Source organism: Capricornis sumatraensis, chromosome X, assembly GCF_032405125.1.
Source record: "Capricornis sumatraensis isolate serow.1 chromosome X, serow.2, whole genome shotgun sequence".
Classification (NCBI taxonomy): Eukaryota; Metazoa; Chordata; class Mammalia; order Artiodactyla; family Bovidae; genus Capricornis; species Capricornis sumatraensis.
The window spans coordinates 10,896,592-10,913,898 of NC_091092.1; the positions used below are offsets into that span (position 1 = coordinate 10,896,592).

A 17,307-nucleotide genomic window follows, 5' to 3' on the forward strand; every position below is an offset into this window, starting at 1 on the left:
AGGTTTGTTCAACATCATTCTAAAAGAGCTAACAGCCTATCTATTCATTTGCTTAAGAAATGCACGTTGTTTACCTACCTACCAGTTTGCCTACAGAAAATGTGCTTGCCTAATAAAACTAAAAGCTGTCATCATGCACTGTTGATTTAGTATACAGAAGTTGTCCATTGTGTTGAAGAAGTTCTAAACGTATCAACCACATTTTTTTCTTAACTGATCTTCCTCTACATACAATCTTCCAGTTAGGATGTCTCAACACTTCTTTCTTGATAACTCCTGATTTTCAGTTACTCTATAGAAGTTCTCGTTTCCTCTTAAACTTAGTTCAGAATTTTCAAATTCAATTAAAGTCTTTAATTTTTTCTTCTTTCAAATACTATGTGAATACTGAAATATTCATAAATATGGAGAATATAGCTTACCTACCAAACTTGCAGTCTAAGCAGTATCATAAAATCTACTCTAAAACAATAGAATTTAATTTTTTTTTCTTTTAAGGAAGAAATCAAAACTGTACATTGGAACAAGGTACTATACTACAAAAGCAGGTCCTTCTATCCCCCCCCACTATTCTGGAAATGTAAACAAAAATTAGATACAAAAGTGATTTCTGTGCGGTTTTCTTTGAACACTTTTTCAGCACCTCAATGTTATTAGGTGTACTTTTTGCTTGGTATAGGAGAAATTTTGTATGCACGCATAGCTGTTCAGAGGACTGCAGATTTTCCACTACCAAATATCACTGGTGAAGCTATACTCTTTGGATGATAAAGGTAGCAGGGAACTGTTCCTGTGAAATTCCTGGGTATCTTTCAGGGCGTTGTTAAGGGGTAGCTGTCCATTGAGTAGTGTCAGAGGCAGGTTACAGTAAGTGTGGTGGTTGCCTAAGGAAGGTACTGGCAAGGTGGTGGTTGGCATCTCTTGTTTATAACCTCTGCAACAATGCCTCATTTGCATCGAATCTGGATGGTGGAAATCTGGGAGATCAGCTTGAGATGACACCAGAGAGGCCGAGGTATTGGTCATGGCAATAGAGGGTATAGGCTGGAGCTCTCCAAAGAGTCCTTGTTCTGCAGAGTCCAGAACATGGCACCGAGAAAGCATTTCTTTTTTCTTGGTGGGCATTTCATATACTAAGTGCTTCCAAAACTTAGAATTTAATTTGCTGCTCTTGGGTCCCTTCCACTTGATCAGGGACAGAACTTTGATGCTGCGTTTTAGTGATTCCACCTCCTGGCAATTCACCTTTCCTTTTAATTCTGTACATTCAATCAAAATCACTTTGATTTCTCCACTGACTAGCATATTATGGAGTCTGCTTTCCAATTCGAAAATACTCCATCCTCGTCTGAGAATATAGTCTGGAGTTAGCACGATAATAAGTCTTCTGCTTTGCTCAACACATCTTGTGAGATCTTCAACGTAGGCTACAAATCACAGAAAGAGAGAAAGAGTAAAACAAAGACATTCCCAGCCTTTAAAGCAGTAGGTTTGCATTCTAGTATAGCAAAGACCCAGTCTTTCACTAAGGTACATCATCTTTTCTTTTCTTGTATTGCACACTCAGAAAGCTCATTACCAAAAAAAAAAAAAAAAATTCTAATACTTTTCTTTCCCCTCACCATTACTTACAGTGTTTTAGCTAATATAAACTGACTTCTTCAGAGCTTAGGTGTATTTCAGTTATTTTTATTTACTGAATCACTGAATTCAAGACAAGCCTTCAGGCTAGTACTCTAAGTGAACAATCAGCGGGTTGATGAAGAGAGAAATGGGGCCTTTTAATGAAGGTCACTGTATTTATGGCTTTGGTTTGCTTTTCCTCCAGTTTCCAACTACTAAACAAGTAAGGGGGTCTATGTACATAATTTATATGTATTACATTATACTTCAAAGATAATTATGAGAGAGATGGTGGAAAACCTCTCCTAAAAGAGGTTGTTTAATAGCTCCTAAAATAGCTTGTTTCTCAGAATATTTTCTGTTATTTGCAACCTTAGGTTCTCCATTTTGTTCTTCAAATATGGAGATAGGGAAGTGGTGTGTGTGTGTGCCCATGAGTTTAATTTGAACCAGCTGCTCTTTGTTCAGAGGAGGAGTGAGGGGTGGAGTTGGAGAATGGGGGATGGTGTGGAATGATCAGTATAGGAGGAGGAGTCTATCAGCTGAGCAGTCTTTGCTCTACTTTGTGGGAAAATTCTGAAAGTAAGGTGAATAAGTTATGGTCTTTTCCTAGTAGAAAAGCACTCAACTAACTCTAGGTTTGTTTATCCCATGGAATAATCCTTTTGCAACCAGGCTTCCCGAAGCCTTATCCGCCAAAAAGGGAAACACACACATGTGTTAACAAATGGAGACTTGGACACAGGTGCTGTAAGAGCGAGCTGTCTTTACTAAGCAGAGCACGAGGCCTTGTCTAATGTACAGTGCCCTCTAGCAGAAGCAGTGCTTACAGAAGCATAGCAACATTTGTCACTACAAATCTGCCCAAGGTTACAGACTGCTTTCAGGGTGTCACGTCCAGTACATAATGTGGGGCCACCAAGCAGTTCAGTGCAAGTCACTCGAAAAGAGAAACTTATTTTACAGATGCATATTTTTACAGATGATTTCTCTTTCCCAGGGTTTTATTTCTACCGTTTGGCAGCAAGAACACTTTCACAAGTGAAAAAGAGCAAACTCTCTCTACACCCTACAGATAAACAACTTTTTGAGAGGTACACAGAGAATTGCCCATTTAACAAATTGTTAACTACTGTTTTGCTTGTTACTTAATACATTTCAGGACTTTCTCATGCACTAGTTACAGAGACTGTATCTGAGGTGAGAAGGCAACTTCTAAGTGGGGAGGGAACCCCTGAAGAATTTTATTAAAATTAACCCCTTCAGAATTTTATTTTAGAGGTTATGTTTTTAAAAAACAGCATTGAAATCTGCACAAAGTAAAAATGAAAACAAAACAAAAACACCACATAAGTAGCAATGGGGAATTTATCACTCTGTCATTTAGAGAACTGGTGAAACAATGGAAGGAAAGGTAGAAAGTTTCAATAGAGTGGAAAAATATTATCCCAATGTATCAACAGCTCTGACTCTTCATTTTCTTCCTTTCTTTCTGCTCCCAAAAAGAAAGAAGTTATGTGGGAAGCTTCATCATTAGAAGTTGAATCTGTAAGATATAGTAAAATAAACTATCATGCATCTTTCCCATTATTCTTTTCACCTTTCCTCCAAACAAAACAAAAACCCAAGCCAGAATCATGGTATAAGTGCAGGAGTCCATGAAAACACAATTTTATCAGATTATGTATGAGTTAATTGTTATTTTTACAGAATTCTTTACAAAATGATTTCCTGAGGGGTTATCCCAAGTAGTATTCTTCCCTCATTAATTGTAGCTTTACATTTAATTCTTAAAAATTTATCTGTACAAACTTTGTCATAGCACATTTGTCACAGAAATGATACCTATATAAACAACACTATTTCTATGTGTTGGGATGTAGCTTAATTTACTTTTTAACTATACTTTAAAAAACAAAGGTAAAGCTATACACATTTCTATCTCCTTAAAGAAAATGACAGCTCAAGCATTCACAGTCATAAGAGAAACAACACACGCACACACTAATAAATTTGATTGGGATGTCATGGGCTTTGACTGTGGGCTTCCCAGGTGGCTCAGCAGTAAGGAACCTGCCTGCCAATGCAGGAGACGCAAGAGGCGAGGATTCAATCCCTGGGTTGGGAAGATCCCCTAGGGAAGGAAATGGCAACCTACTCTAGTCTTCTTGCCTGGAAAATCCCATGGACAGAGGAGCCTCGGGGGCTACAGTCCATGGGGTCGCAAAGAGTCCCCAGAAATGACTGAGCACACTCGCACATAGACACAAGTTTTGGCTTTATTATCCTTTTTCTCTTTTGGGGCAGGGAACAGGATACAATTTTTGCCCCATTAATATGGTTCTCCCCCTTCACTTGTCTATTATACTTTGCTATTTGACAGTTAAGCAGAATGCAACATTTAGGGCTTGAGGGGCTTCTTTGAGATTAATTAGGCAGAACTTGCATTTGCCCCCAGAAGGAATGCCTGTCAAGAGGAATCCCACTACACTCAGCTGCACGGGGTGTGAGTGTTGAAGGGAACCTTGGAGAGAGGGAGTGGTCCCTTTCTCCAGCATACTACACTGGCTCTGCTTATCCTGGCAAAGCCTAGTGGAGAGTTGAGGCAACCATCCAGATAATTCCAGCTGAAAACCTGCTCTGGAAGAAAAAAAGGTCTGAATTATCCTGGTTTGCCCTATATATACATTAATCATATGCCCTGGAGTCAGTCAGTCAGTACATCTAAATTTTCCCTGGGTAGACACAGCCCAAGTGTCCCAAAGAAAACACAAGCCACTTTCTTGGGCCCCGAATTTCGTGTTCCATTTCACTTGGTGAAAAACCAAGTGGAAGTTTTCAGATGTGAAGCCCACATTTCACTTCTTGGGATGCTGATCAGTGGCTGGGCAGCAATCTCAATATTTGAAAGCAGTTGGGGAGGTGCCTCTAAGAGCTGTCTGGCTCTAAAGAAAAGAAGGAGAAACTGGGCCCTCACTTCCATATTCTGGCCTGCGCTCTCTGTTTTTCTATGTTCTTTCTTTTTCTCACCCATTTGCTCCTCTTTCTTTCACCCTTTCATCTTTTTCCTTTTCCTGTCCTGTCTCTCCTGTCCTTCTACCTCCCTCTTTGCCTTTTTTCTCAATTCCCCTTCTGACTCTCCCTTCCTCTTTTGCTTACCTCTATTTGCCCTGTTTCTCCCCTCCTTCCTTAGTCTTTGCTTTCTGTATCTTTGTCTTTGGGAAGAACAAACAAGGAACTAGACATCATGAAAGGAATACTAAATTAGCAAGGGACCCAGCAGGTAGAGTTAACAATATTTTTTACTTGCTAATCTTTATCCAGGGAGTTGTTGCTGGCTCCTATGCATTAAGCGTACAAAAGAATTTTCCCCAACCCCTGGAGTTGCATGTCTGCATCCAACGACTGGGAATTGGAGCCTGATCCATTAGGACCATGCCCTGTTTTTGTATGGCCTCTGAGCTAAGAATGATTTTTTAAAACATTTTACAGGGTTAAAAAAAATAAGAATATGATGCAACAGAGACCATATATGACCCACAAAGCCTAAAATATTTATTCTGTGAGCCTTTACAGAGAAAGGCTGCCACCCCTAAAGTAGAGACCCATCAGGATGTTTAGGTTTGGAAAAGTTCCAAATAAACTAAGCAGAAAACAGGTATCAAATTAAGGCATTGCTGGTCCTCAGCTAGTGTAGTCCCTGACAGGCAGTGGTGTTTGCCATGGTAGGGCCGTGGTTTTGTGTGAGACATGCTAGAATCCTTCAGGAGCCATTTAAAAAAGTTTCTTACCATGAAGAGATAATGAAGACATTTTTTTAAAAAAATTCCTAAATTCACAGCACACACAAATACTTGCTGAATCTTGCCCTGACTTGTTCAGGCAAATTTAGCAACCAAGTAGCAGGAATCCCTTAGAAGACTATTTTTTCCACATAAAAATATAAAACATCCCTTAAATGAAAGGACATTAAGTTATTTCTTTGCAAATTTTGAAGTAACTTAACAACGACAGAATAAACTATGGGTGGCTGTGTCTGACAGCCTTCTGCTTCTCTAAACAAGGCTATGAAACCACAGTAGATATGAAACAAAGCTATTACACTTAACCTATTTGTGATCTTCACAATTTTGTAAAGAAAAAAATGGGCAGTTGTATAAACCAAAATTCCAGTGTATTTAGAAAAGTCGAATTCAATCTACAAAAGTTGAAAACAGAGACACTTAGAATCAAAGCAAAAAAGTAAACTGAAAGAAGAAATAAAAGTACAAAATAGAATCAGGAAGAATATAATGGCAGCCCCAAGAAGTTTCTTTTAATGGGGTGTGTATACTTTTCCCAAAGAACTCAGTACTCCTAAATGCCAGGCTTTAAATCTACTCTGGATATAGGCAGAAGCACAAGGAGAAAACATTCTTATGCATAAATTTCTATGTGGTCTTGCTACTACCTACTATCCACTTGATTTATCAAACTAATTAATTATAAATTATTTTTGTGCTGACACTGCTGCTTATGTCAGAATCATTATCAGGGGTAGTAGGCATATTAAAAATTAAAAGACAAGTACTTAGTCTGTAGGTAAAAGCATAATTTATTACTTAGTTTCAAACAATAGAATCTTGGTAGGCTTATACTCACAGCTATGTATATCTAAAATCAGTTAAACAGACAAATCATTAGGGTGAGATAGGCTGTGTCAAAATTGATAATATTCTACTAATTTTAGTGAATACTACATAACAAATAGCTATCAGCAATGACATTTATTAAACCTATAGATTCATATATCAAAACTTAAAATCAAGACAGTTTCTGACTGTCACTGAGATGGATCCACTCCTGTAACTGGTGGGGAGAAACCAGCAAAAATAATACAGGTTTCACATGTATCAAAGAACAAAATGTATTATTCAGCTCTATATATTTGGAAAAAGTTATTAGGCCTCTGGTATAAACAGAGGCATACAGTGAGGTACTTTATAATGTAGTCTCACTGAAAATACTACCTACATTTAAAATAATGATGCTTAATACTAACTTATTGAAAGAGTTACACAGGTTGACAACCTCACTCTTTATCTTGGCTGATGTGAAAACTTTCGGGTCTTGCTTCTGCCTCTGGCAGATGTAAGAATCTGTCTGTGTTGTCTGCCACAGAGATTGAGGCTACAAATTTTTTTATTTAGCCAGGTGTGTGTGAGGGGAGCAGGGGGCTTTCTAAACAGTGTGTAATATTACTTGCCCTACAAAAACCTTCCCTGCCCCCTCCTCCAAGTCCTTGACTTGATAGCTCATAGTTCATAGGGATAAAATTATTTTTGCCAGGATTCTTGTTTTCTATTGACTATTGTAAGGGTTCTAATTGATTTTGCTTAGTAAGCTGATCAACAGTTAACATGGATTTGTTGAGTCCTTGTGAGTGCAGGAAACCATGATGTATTTAGTTTTGACTTTGGAAGCTGCATTTTTGGTAATGAATCCTTTGCTTTTGCATTTCATCAATGGATGGACAGGAAGGGATGATGGTGGGCAGAATCTACTCTGGAATGTTGTCCATATTTCTGAATTGTTTTGCTTTTCTCTTTACCTCTTCACTGAGAATAGAGGTAGGTAATGGAACACCTTCAGAGAATACTGAAAGAAAGAAAATGTGGAGACTAGCAAACAAAGAGAGTCTGCAAAATGTCCTTCCCCTCCTTTTCTCTTTTACCCCCATGCCCTAAAATCTGTAGATTTGTCATTCGAATCAGTGCAGTCTTGATAAATATGGAAAAAGACAACTTGCTGCTTATATAGTATTTTCTGTGGTTCCTTTGGTACTTAAGACAATTTTATCTTGGTCTTCAACTCTTTTTTTAAGGTGTCTGTTATCCGTGCTTCCCCAAAAGTAGGTGCTCTGTTTCAAATTCTACACAACAGAGGCTTCCCTTTACCTCAAACTTTGAATGAAAAACCTCAGTCCATTGACCACAGTACTTTGCTGATCATATCGGATACAGTTTACAGTTCTCTCTCTCTAGACTCTAACATGAAGGGGTTGGTGGGCATATATAATTTTATTCCATGTGAGTAAATTGTATACAATGTGTTAAATTTCTATGATTGTGCACTTCACCCCTGCCTCACACTTTTTAGGTCACAGACATCAGATTGCCTGGAAAAGGATTTTATTACTCCCCAAGGACAATTTGCTTGAATAATGTCCAATATGTCCAGCTATTAGAGAAACTATTGGCAATGAGTAGTTACAAATCCATGTACAAAAATTTTTTTGCATGCCTCACTTCAGAAGCGACTAGGGATCATCTGACACCAGATGTATTCTCCAGTCATTTGTCATTTTCATGTCAGCACAATCACATGGCCATTAAAAAACTGAAGATTAGAATAGTGAGGAAGGCCTAGAAAATGCAAGAATGTAATCAGACATAATCATTTTTACCTTAAATTACTGAAGGAGTCCTAGGATTCTTGAGTGAGAGAAACAGAAAATTGGGCATGAAAATAAATGGAAAGACAATTTGATATTTGAAGCCAAATTCCTAAATATAATTTCAACAGACATGGCTGATCAACCATATGCCTGATAATATTTTTCATTCACTAATGTCTTTCTCTGGTGAAATAATGCAGGAATAACTCACATAGAGATCCCCATAGTCTTCCTATGGGTAGAAGAGGAAACAGCTAAAAGCTTTTGAAAGGCTTTTTTCTCTTTCATGTCCACTTAATCATCTATAGATTTTTCTAAAGCTTCAGCCAGAACTAGCTCAGTTTATAATTGTTTTTAAGTATTTCACATGTACTCTTAAGGATCCTGCTCACTTTCTCTTAAAAGGCAAACAAAAGCTACAGGATTTGGTTGCTTCTAATTTTAGTCTTAGAATGCTATTTTCTCCATTTGATCAGTTAAAAAACTTTTATATTTTTATGTTTTCTAAGCTCTGCAGAAACAGAGATAAGATGGACTCAAAAGCCTAAATGGTACTCATCCAAAAATGTCCCCAATCTCAGAATCTCAACTGCACAGCTGGGTTCTGTTGGTCACATGTCAGCTTCAGAGCACATCTGTTCATTCCTAAAGGATCCACTAGGCCCCATGAACACAATGTGCTCTGTGTATAGTACTTTACACCACAAAACCCAGCAGCTGCACGGGTGAGAAAATCTCTACTTCTCAAGTTTGTGTCTCTAGGCAGTTTGAGTAGGGTGTTTTCTATCTGGCTTTCTTTTGGTTGCCTGTCACTTCTGACATTCAGATGCCTGTTGGCAACAAAGCTGCTTTTGCTATTCTACTACAGATGTTTCTAGCCTGGGAAGAGACAGACCAAACTTTTACTGGAAAGTAGGAATTCTTGCCACATTCAGGCACCAAACCTGAGAAAACATAAGGAAGATTCTGGTCACAGGCTCAAGAATGGAAAGGTAGGTCACTGCCAGGAAAATAATGTCCAGATCTAAAGACTTCTAGTTTTAGCATTTAGGAAAAATATTTGTGCCAGATCTTCCCATCTGTGATGGTTCATGACGGCCAAGGGACACTTCCCTAGTAGGGCATGCAAGGAGGGTACAATTACATACACCTCACCTTGGAAAGTGACATCTTTACATTCAAGCTTCCTGAGAACTCATGGTCACGTGTGTGGGAGGTGGGGAGGAGCGAGGGAGGGGGAGGGGAGATAAGGTAAGGGAGACACATTCATGTACTTTTGAAACCATATGCATTGCAGAGATTTGTGTGTTGATGAGGTTGACTTGAAATAGCATGAGGGTGGTGAAAAATAAACTGAAGATACATCAAAAATGAAGGTGTTAAACATGAATGGGTTTGTGTAAAAAAATTCATTAGTTTGATTCATAGAAAATTATTGTTGTTGATCAAGAATGATATTATGAAGTCTGCTTTTATAATCCTCAAAGGCCTCAGTGCTGGTTTTTAGAGGAAGGAGCAGTCTTGGGGCAACATGTTTTAAATGAGATGTGAGGGACAAACACAGCTTATAATATTGTAACTAGTGCCCCCCCCACAGGAATGTGGCTATATTTATATAGCATAACCTGTTAGATCTGTACCAATGGCTGTGACTACAGACCATAGAAGCTTCTTTAATAACACATATACACTAAGTCCAAAATGTTCTACTCTGTCATTCATGTGTAAATCAAGTATATTATTCATATACTTCATTGACTTCCTGAACGCGTGCTAAAAATGCCAAGGAAAAACTCGTTAATCGTGACATGGTGACTGCTCAGCCAGCTCTGAAATGTTGATGGAAAGGAAAAATTGTCAAAGGGCCTTTTTAAGAACTTCTGCAGGTTACACTCGCAAATCGGAATTCAGAGAACATGAATTTTCTCATTCAGGAAGGAAGGATTAAAATCAAACCCCCTCCAGTGGTTGCATCTGAAAACTGCATAGTTGTCCCTTACTTGTAAAAGCAGCCTTCCTATGTACCACTGAGTACCGAGGATCCAACTCCCTGCTTAGTTTAATTGTTGTATCATCTCAAAAAATTAAAATGATCTTCTATGGACTATAAAACCTCTCTTCATCCTAATAACATCATCTTGGGTATTTTTATATTATGTTCTTTAAATGCCAGGATAAATAAGGCAACAATCTCCTATTATCCTTTATGTTGTGTATTACAGTCCTCAGTTAAAATCTTGTACTTTCATGCTAGGAAGTACAACTTGTATAAGCCTCACATCCCATGGTCAAGGAGGACATTCAGGCCTGTGTATGATACACCAAAACAACTAATCAATTTCGCCAGTCAACTAGCTGACTCATTGAGGTATAAACTATTCTACCACCTGTTTGGCTAAATTAACACAGCATGTTGATTCCATTGACCTGTCAAGTTATCAAAATAAACTGAGAGAATGAAGAAAACACAATTTGCAGATGCATCTCTCTTGCTCTCATGATCTCACTCTGGGTCTCATGGGTCTCAGTCGGACCCATGCACACTAGGTGCTGCTTTATATAATAAGCAAGCGTCCTCTATTGAGTCTCAGGTAAAGTGGTTCACCTGTGTTCCAAGTTGTCCCTATTTCTTTTCCTGATGTGCACAATGTTGAAGTATTGCTTTCTGGGTCAGAAGAAACATAATCAAAGTTGACATGTTCAGACATGAAGGGTGACATTTTTAAGTCACTTAGTGGGGTTGATAAAGACTGTCTATTGTGGCGCCAACAAATCTGTAATACAATAAGGCAGAAATTGAATCCACACTGAATCCTACTGAAGGTGACTTGGCATAGAATATAAATTCCACTTTGGTAATGCTATTATCTGAGTACAATTTAGGACACTATCTAAAAATTGATGTTGCAGAATTTTGATAGTTAACGAGATGCTCTTGGCAAAAAATGCAAAAAATGCATAGTAATCTAATGAATTAAACAAAAAATACTAAAGGGATATTTTTGATATTTCACTAATGATAAACCTCAACCTCTTGTAGATATTCTTTCTAATATCTGAAAAAAAATACACATTAGGACTGAGACTATTCCTGTGAATTACATTTTCTTTCCACAGAAAGCTCCTTTTTAGCTTTCTTATTCACTGGTTTAAGAGGCCTTTCAAGATACTGTCATGAAAATATTAAAACTTTTATTTATTTCCTTTCCTCTTGTCTTATACCAACACTATTAAAAAAATCAGCAAGCATCTATTTAGCATCTACTGAGCTCAGGTATTCTGTTAGATTATAACAGGGGTATATAGATGAATGAGAGACAGTCCTCGCCCTCATGGAGCTTATGATCTCTCTGAGAAGACAAGACATACATACGTAGAAAGCTACATATAAAAATAATACAAAATATCACAGGAATACAAAATTTATAGTCAAGCAAGTGATTATGCCCCATGTACTCTAGAGTTAGAGAAATCATCATGGAGTTTTCACAGAGGCAGTGATATGGAGAGGATAAATAGGCTTTGTAAAGGTACAGAAGGCTAACAGGAACAAAGGCATTGCAAGGACATACAATGTCCATGGAAGGCATAGTTTGGCTAGAGTATGGGAATGGGTAAGGGAAATGGCAGGAGAAAAATTTAGGAGACAAATCTGAGCTGGCACTAGACTGTACAAGTGTTTAGCTAAGGGTTAGTAGATTTAATCCTGTAAGAGATGGTGACGTATATAAGATTGTTGAATAGGGGAGAGACATGATGAAGGAGGTATACATATTAGTGGGAATAGATGGATGAGAGGGAAAATAGGGTAGGCAAGGAGTAATAGGCATGAGTAATAGGAATGAGTTGATTAGGGCCTATACTAGAATGGTAGAAGTCATCATGGAAAAGATACAAATGGACACTGGATTTGGGAGAGAGATACCAAAGAATCGAAAATAACTCTGAGGTCTCAGCATGTTCCTTGGGGCTCAATCAATGCAGAACTGGCATTTCAAGTCATGACAATGAAGGAAATTACAGAAAGAAAAGAGGTGAGGACTAAGGCAAGAAATCTGAGGAAGTCTTACATTTGTTGAAAGTAGTGTACCTGTAAATATTGTCTGGTTTCTTCCTATGAATGTGTAAGTGTGCATACTCACGTGCAAACCCAAACATATATAGAAATATATGCACGCTGAGAAAAAGTGATGAACAACCAAAACTCAGTTGTTTCAATTTGTTTCTTGCCAGTTAGTGATCATGGTGGACTTCTGATCACTGGAATTAACATTCCTGAGGAATAAATAATGATCTAGAGGAGAGAGAACCAAATAGATCTAGGTTCTAATTTCATCTCTACCATTTGCCAGCTGACTGATACTGGACTTCTTTCAGGTCTTATTTCCTCATCTGTAAGATGAAGATAATAGTGCCTGCTCTTAAGGATGGAATGAAACAACGTATCTAAAAATATTCCATATACAGTCAAGTACTGAAAATATAAGCTTTTTAATTTTGTTATCCCTTGTGTATAAATTACCATATTCTGATTTATGGTTACAGTTTACTTTCCTCTTCCCAGGGATGTTCATATACACATGCAAACTAATTCTAGCACTTTTAGTTTCCTGCAATGACATTTTAAGCTCTTTGAGGGTAGGGGCCATATCTTTTCTGTATTTATCTTATACTACCATGTACAATACTCTGAACAGTAAAAGGAAAAAAAATATATTTTTTTCTTGAACCTGAATTTATTCTGAAAGCTCAAATATAACTTTCAATATGTAGCATAACTGAAAAGTGGCACTCAAGCCCTCCCCATAGTCTAGAACTTCTTAAAAAGAATTTAAATACACAGTGAGGTGCCATACCCCATGGCCTCATACACATTTTAAAATTTATTTCTTTATTTTTTTAATTGGAGGATAATTGCTTTACAACATTGTGTTGGTTTCTTCCAAACGTCAACATGAATCAGCCATAGGTATCTGTATGCCCTCTCCCCTTTGACTTCCCTCCCACCTCCCACCCTATCCCACCCATCTTGGGTGTGTCCCTGCATCATACAGCAAATTTCCACTGCCTATCTGATTTTACACGTGGTCATATATATGTTTCAATGTTACTCTCTAAATTTGTCCCACTCTCTCCTTCCCCCTCTGTGTCCACAAGTCTGTCCTCTATGTCTGCATCTCCATTGCTGCCAAGCAGATAGGTTCATCAGTACCGTCTTTCTAGATTCCATGTATATGAGTTAATATATGATATTTGTTTTTCTCTTTCTGACTTACTTCACTCTGTATAATATCTACCATATTAGAACTGAGTCAAATGTATTCCTTTTAATGGCTAAGTAATATTCCATTGTGTATATGTACCACAGCTTCTTTTTCCATTCATCTATTGATGGACATCGAGGTTGCTTCCATGTGCTAGCTTTTGTAAATAGTGCTGCAGTGAACATTTGGGTACATGTGTCTTTCAGTTATTTTTTTTTTAAGTGGATTTTTCTGTAAATCTGGAAATGAGTATCAAGTCTTAAATTCAGAGTTATTAGTGACTGATTGTAGGTATAAGTAGAAACACAATGACAGATCAGTTTTAGGACTGAAATGCATTGAAAATCTGAAATGCAAAAAAAAGATCTGACTGATACAATTTTAAAGGATCTTCACTTTTCTAAGAGCACTAAGGCAATATAATAAAATATACAATTAAATCACAATTTTAAAACCATACCTAAAATATAGGTGAGAGTGCCTTTAAAAATTTTTGGATGCTAGAAAGTCATAACACAGGCATTGGGGAAAATTTTGAATTTAATAAAATCTCCTGTAAGAAAAATCTAAATACTTGGCTCTGACATTTGAAGTCTCCATATAACTTCTTAAGTGAAACCAAACTTTTAAAATACAGAACTCAAAAGTACTTACTTCCACTTGGAATTAGGTCCCTTTCTGGGATGAATAGTTTATATCCATAGTGTTTTTCCAGCACATCTGGCAGTATTTCAAGAGCAAATTGCTCTTCTTCAGGGTTGTCACAGTCTAAAGTATCTTGGTCCACTTTCGTGTAAGAGAGATAGGCATCATATTCCTTGTTGTCTTAGATACAAAGAAAAACAAAAGGGTTGTATGTATGATTAGCAGGCTCTCTTTCGGGACTAAATATCTGTAATAATTAACAGGCTAGAATAAGCAGTATAATTAATAACCATCATTAACAATTAGAAAAAATAAGTCACATGCCATGCCGTAAGAAACCTAATACATTTCGACACAATCCAGTTATAGTCACAGGATATGAATTGAAATTGCTATGCAATGGGCAACATATAGTTTTTACAGAATAAAAGGGAATTATTTGTAACTTTTGTTGTGAATGATTAGCTCAGTGTGTTTGAATGAAGGACTACATAGACCAAGATCATGAATCCTAACTCTTGCTGTGCAAGTTGGCTTGGCTCTGTTACTTGGTCACAGACTGTACCTTGTTTGCACAAATATGTGTAAGAGATCCAAAAGAGGCTGGGCCCTGGAGTGTGGAAGATCGAAATAATCTAGCCTCACTCCTGGAGACTCTACTAGCAACACATGCCATGCTTCCAGTTGGTTACTGTCGTCATCCTCATATACAAAATGCAGTTCATTACCCAATATTAGAGACAGCAGCTGGGTTTTATACAAGTGCATTGCCTATTATTCTTGTTCAATCCATGGCCAACTAATTTGACACAAACTTCCAAAAGAGGCCTTTGTTGAAAAATATACATCCTTCCAATATTGCCAAATTAGGTTTTTCCTTCACCCATTTAGTCAGAGTTAACTGCTTTAAGAATGTATTTTTTCTTCCTTTGCTGTATTGGCTCAGAGCCAGTCTCCCCAAAGAGAAAATGTGTATGTGTATGTATGTGTATACACACACAGAGTTTTTCCCTGATTTTATTAATGAATACAGCTCCTCAAAGTCCCCACTGGTTTTAGAAGGGACACACTGAAAAAGTTATAGTGGTTTATATTTTTTTTATTTTTTATTTTTTTCTTCCATTTATAGTGGTTTTTAAAATTCCTTTATTTATACGTGTTCCCCATCCTGAACCCCTGCAAAACCAATACAATATTGTAAAGTAATTAACCTCCAATTAAAATAAATAAATTTATATTAAAAAAATAAAATTCCCTTATTTATAGAAAAATTTTTAATGTGGTGAGTCTAGACTCATATGGAACTATTAGTATTTTAGTAACTATTAAACCTAGTTACTTGCAAATAATTTTAAAAGACCAGAAAAAATTTCAGATTTGTTTCTAAAGCATAGAAATATTTTCCATTAAAACAGACCTGATTAGATTATAGTTAAAACCTGACCAAAATATACCTTACAGAATGAAGCAGCCACTCATTTTCCTTATACCATTAATAATTTGGTTCTAACTGCTGAAAGAGGTATACATGCTAGGCACATAAGGAGATATAAATATCCTATGGGTTCCAAGGTGGCTCAGAGGTAAAGAATTTGCCTGCCAGTGTAGAAGACTTGGGTTCACTCCCTGTATTGGGGAGATCCCCTGGAGAGGGAAATGGCAACCCACTCCAGTATTCTTGCCTGGAGAATCCTATGGACAGAGGAGCCTTGTGGGCTATGGTCCATGGGGTTGCAAAAGTGTTGGACATGATTTAGAGACCAAACAATAACAACAAATACCCTATGGTAAGAAGCACACAGGACCCCTATGACTATTGTAGTGATAACTGAGTCAGGATTATATTGTTCTAATTCTAGTAAGGTTCCAGGCTTCACTATCCCCACATGAAAGGAACTCTGGTTATTTATGTTAAGATGGTGCTTGAAGCCAGGAGGCTTCCCTTTAGCCTGTTCTCTAGCTAGAAAAGACTCGTGTGAGCCTTGGTTGGGTTACTTGATTGCTTAGGAACACACGCACATGGAGGACTGCCCCAGTAGTTGAGATCACTTGGCTTACAAATGAGGCACATTCCACTGTTATGCATAAAACACCACTTGGAAGCGAGAATGTTCACAAGCAATGCTAATGTAAGAACCTCCTGGTAATCCTAGCACCTCTGCCCCTGTTCCAATCAGGCTCAGGATGCACCTGCAGGCCCTTGACTGTCTCCAGCTATAATTACTCACCTGGGACTGAGAGTTGCCGATGATACACAGCTGGAAGAATAAAATAGGCCAAAGGACAAACAGATCCATTTCTATGAGCAGAATGTATTTCATCTTTCTTGATAGATGGTGTTGCTGCCTCAAACTCCATAATGTCAGACTAGACCCTAGTTTCCTCTGACTTTGATAACTCTAACTCACAAACCTCTCGAAATTCAACTACTTATTAATTCATTCAACAATGTTTTTTGTTGGGCATCTACTACGAGCTAGCCATCCACTATGACTACCTGACTCTTTTACCCATCTGGCCAGAACTTCTAGACTCTTAACCCATTGCTTCTTGGTCCTATTCTTATTTGCTTCATCTATACACTAATATAGGTGGTGTTTTTGTTGTTTAGTTACTAAGCCATGTCCAATTCTTTGAGACCCTATGGACTGTAGCCCACCAGGCTCCTCTGTCCATGAGGTTTCCCAGGCAAGAATACTGGAGTGGATTGCTACTTCCTTCTCCCAGGGATCAAGACATTTTTTTTTTTTTCAGAAAAATATTGCTATATCTCAAGTCAAGTTATGACAAAGAACGTGGACGTCTTGTGTTAACCCTCAACATGTCTGGATAACAGATTGTACATACCATTCTAGGAATACATCATTCTTGGGAAAATGGTTGCTCCTGGTTTCAGTTATGTCCCTTTAAGATGAACTAAAGGTGAAGAGCTTATGGTAAATGGCAAGAGCAGGAAGAGAGCTCTCAAAGCCACTATGTCAGATGTCCCCGAAGGCCTAGGATGCCAGCTAGTGAGCAAGCAGTGACACAGGCCACTTTTTAAAAACTGCACTTCAGCTCTATGTAGACAGCCAAGAAAACCTCATGAATAGCCACAGCTGTTGCTCACAAAGAGGAGCAGAGAAAGCAATATCAATGATACGATACGATGCAAATAAAGCTTAACAGCAAATCCTAAAAATTGTTTTAAAACCGAATGGCCTTTCAGCAACACCACTTTGTTATGTGAGGCTAATGAGCCTTCCTCTTTATTCAATCCTGCTGACTATGCTTATCTGAGAAGCCAGAAAACACCACAATGCATTATAAAGGAGAGGGCTGGTTATTCCCAATGAAGAG

The 17,307-nt window shown here is 37.8% G+C and overlaps 1 protein-coding gene across 1 annotated transcript in view; it reads right to left on the reverse strand.

Annotated features, from left to right (window-relative positions):
• Positions 1–729: 729 nt before the first annotated feature.
• IL1RAPL2 (interleukin 1 receptor accessory protein like 2) overlaps positions 730–17,307 on the reverse strand; it is a 575,701-nt gene continuing 559,123 nt past the window's right edge. Inside the window, exons 9-10 of the mRNA XM_068962509.1 lie at positions 13,978–14,148; positions 730–1,427 (exon numbers count right to left, since the gene is read on the reverse strand). Of these exons, the coding sequence (XP_068818610.1) occupies positions 730–1,427; positions 13,978–14,148 (869 nt within the window). The remainder of the gene's footprint in view (positions 1,428–13,977; positions 14,149–17,307) is intronic.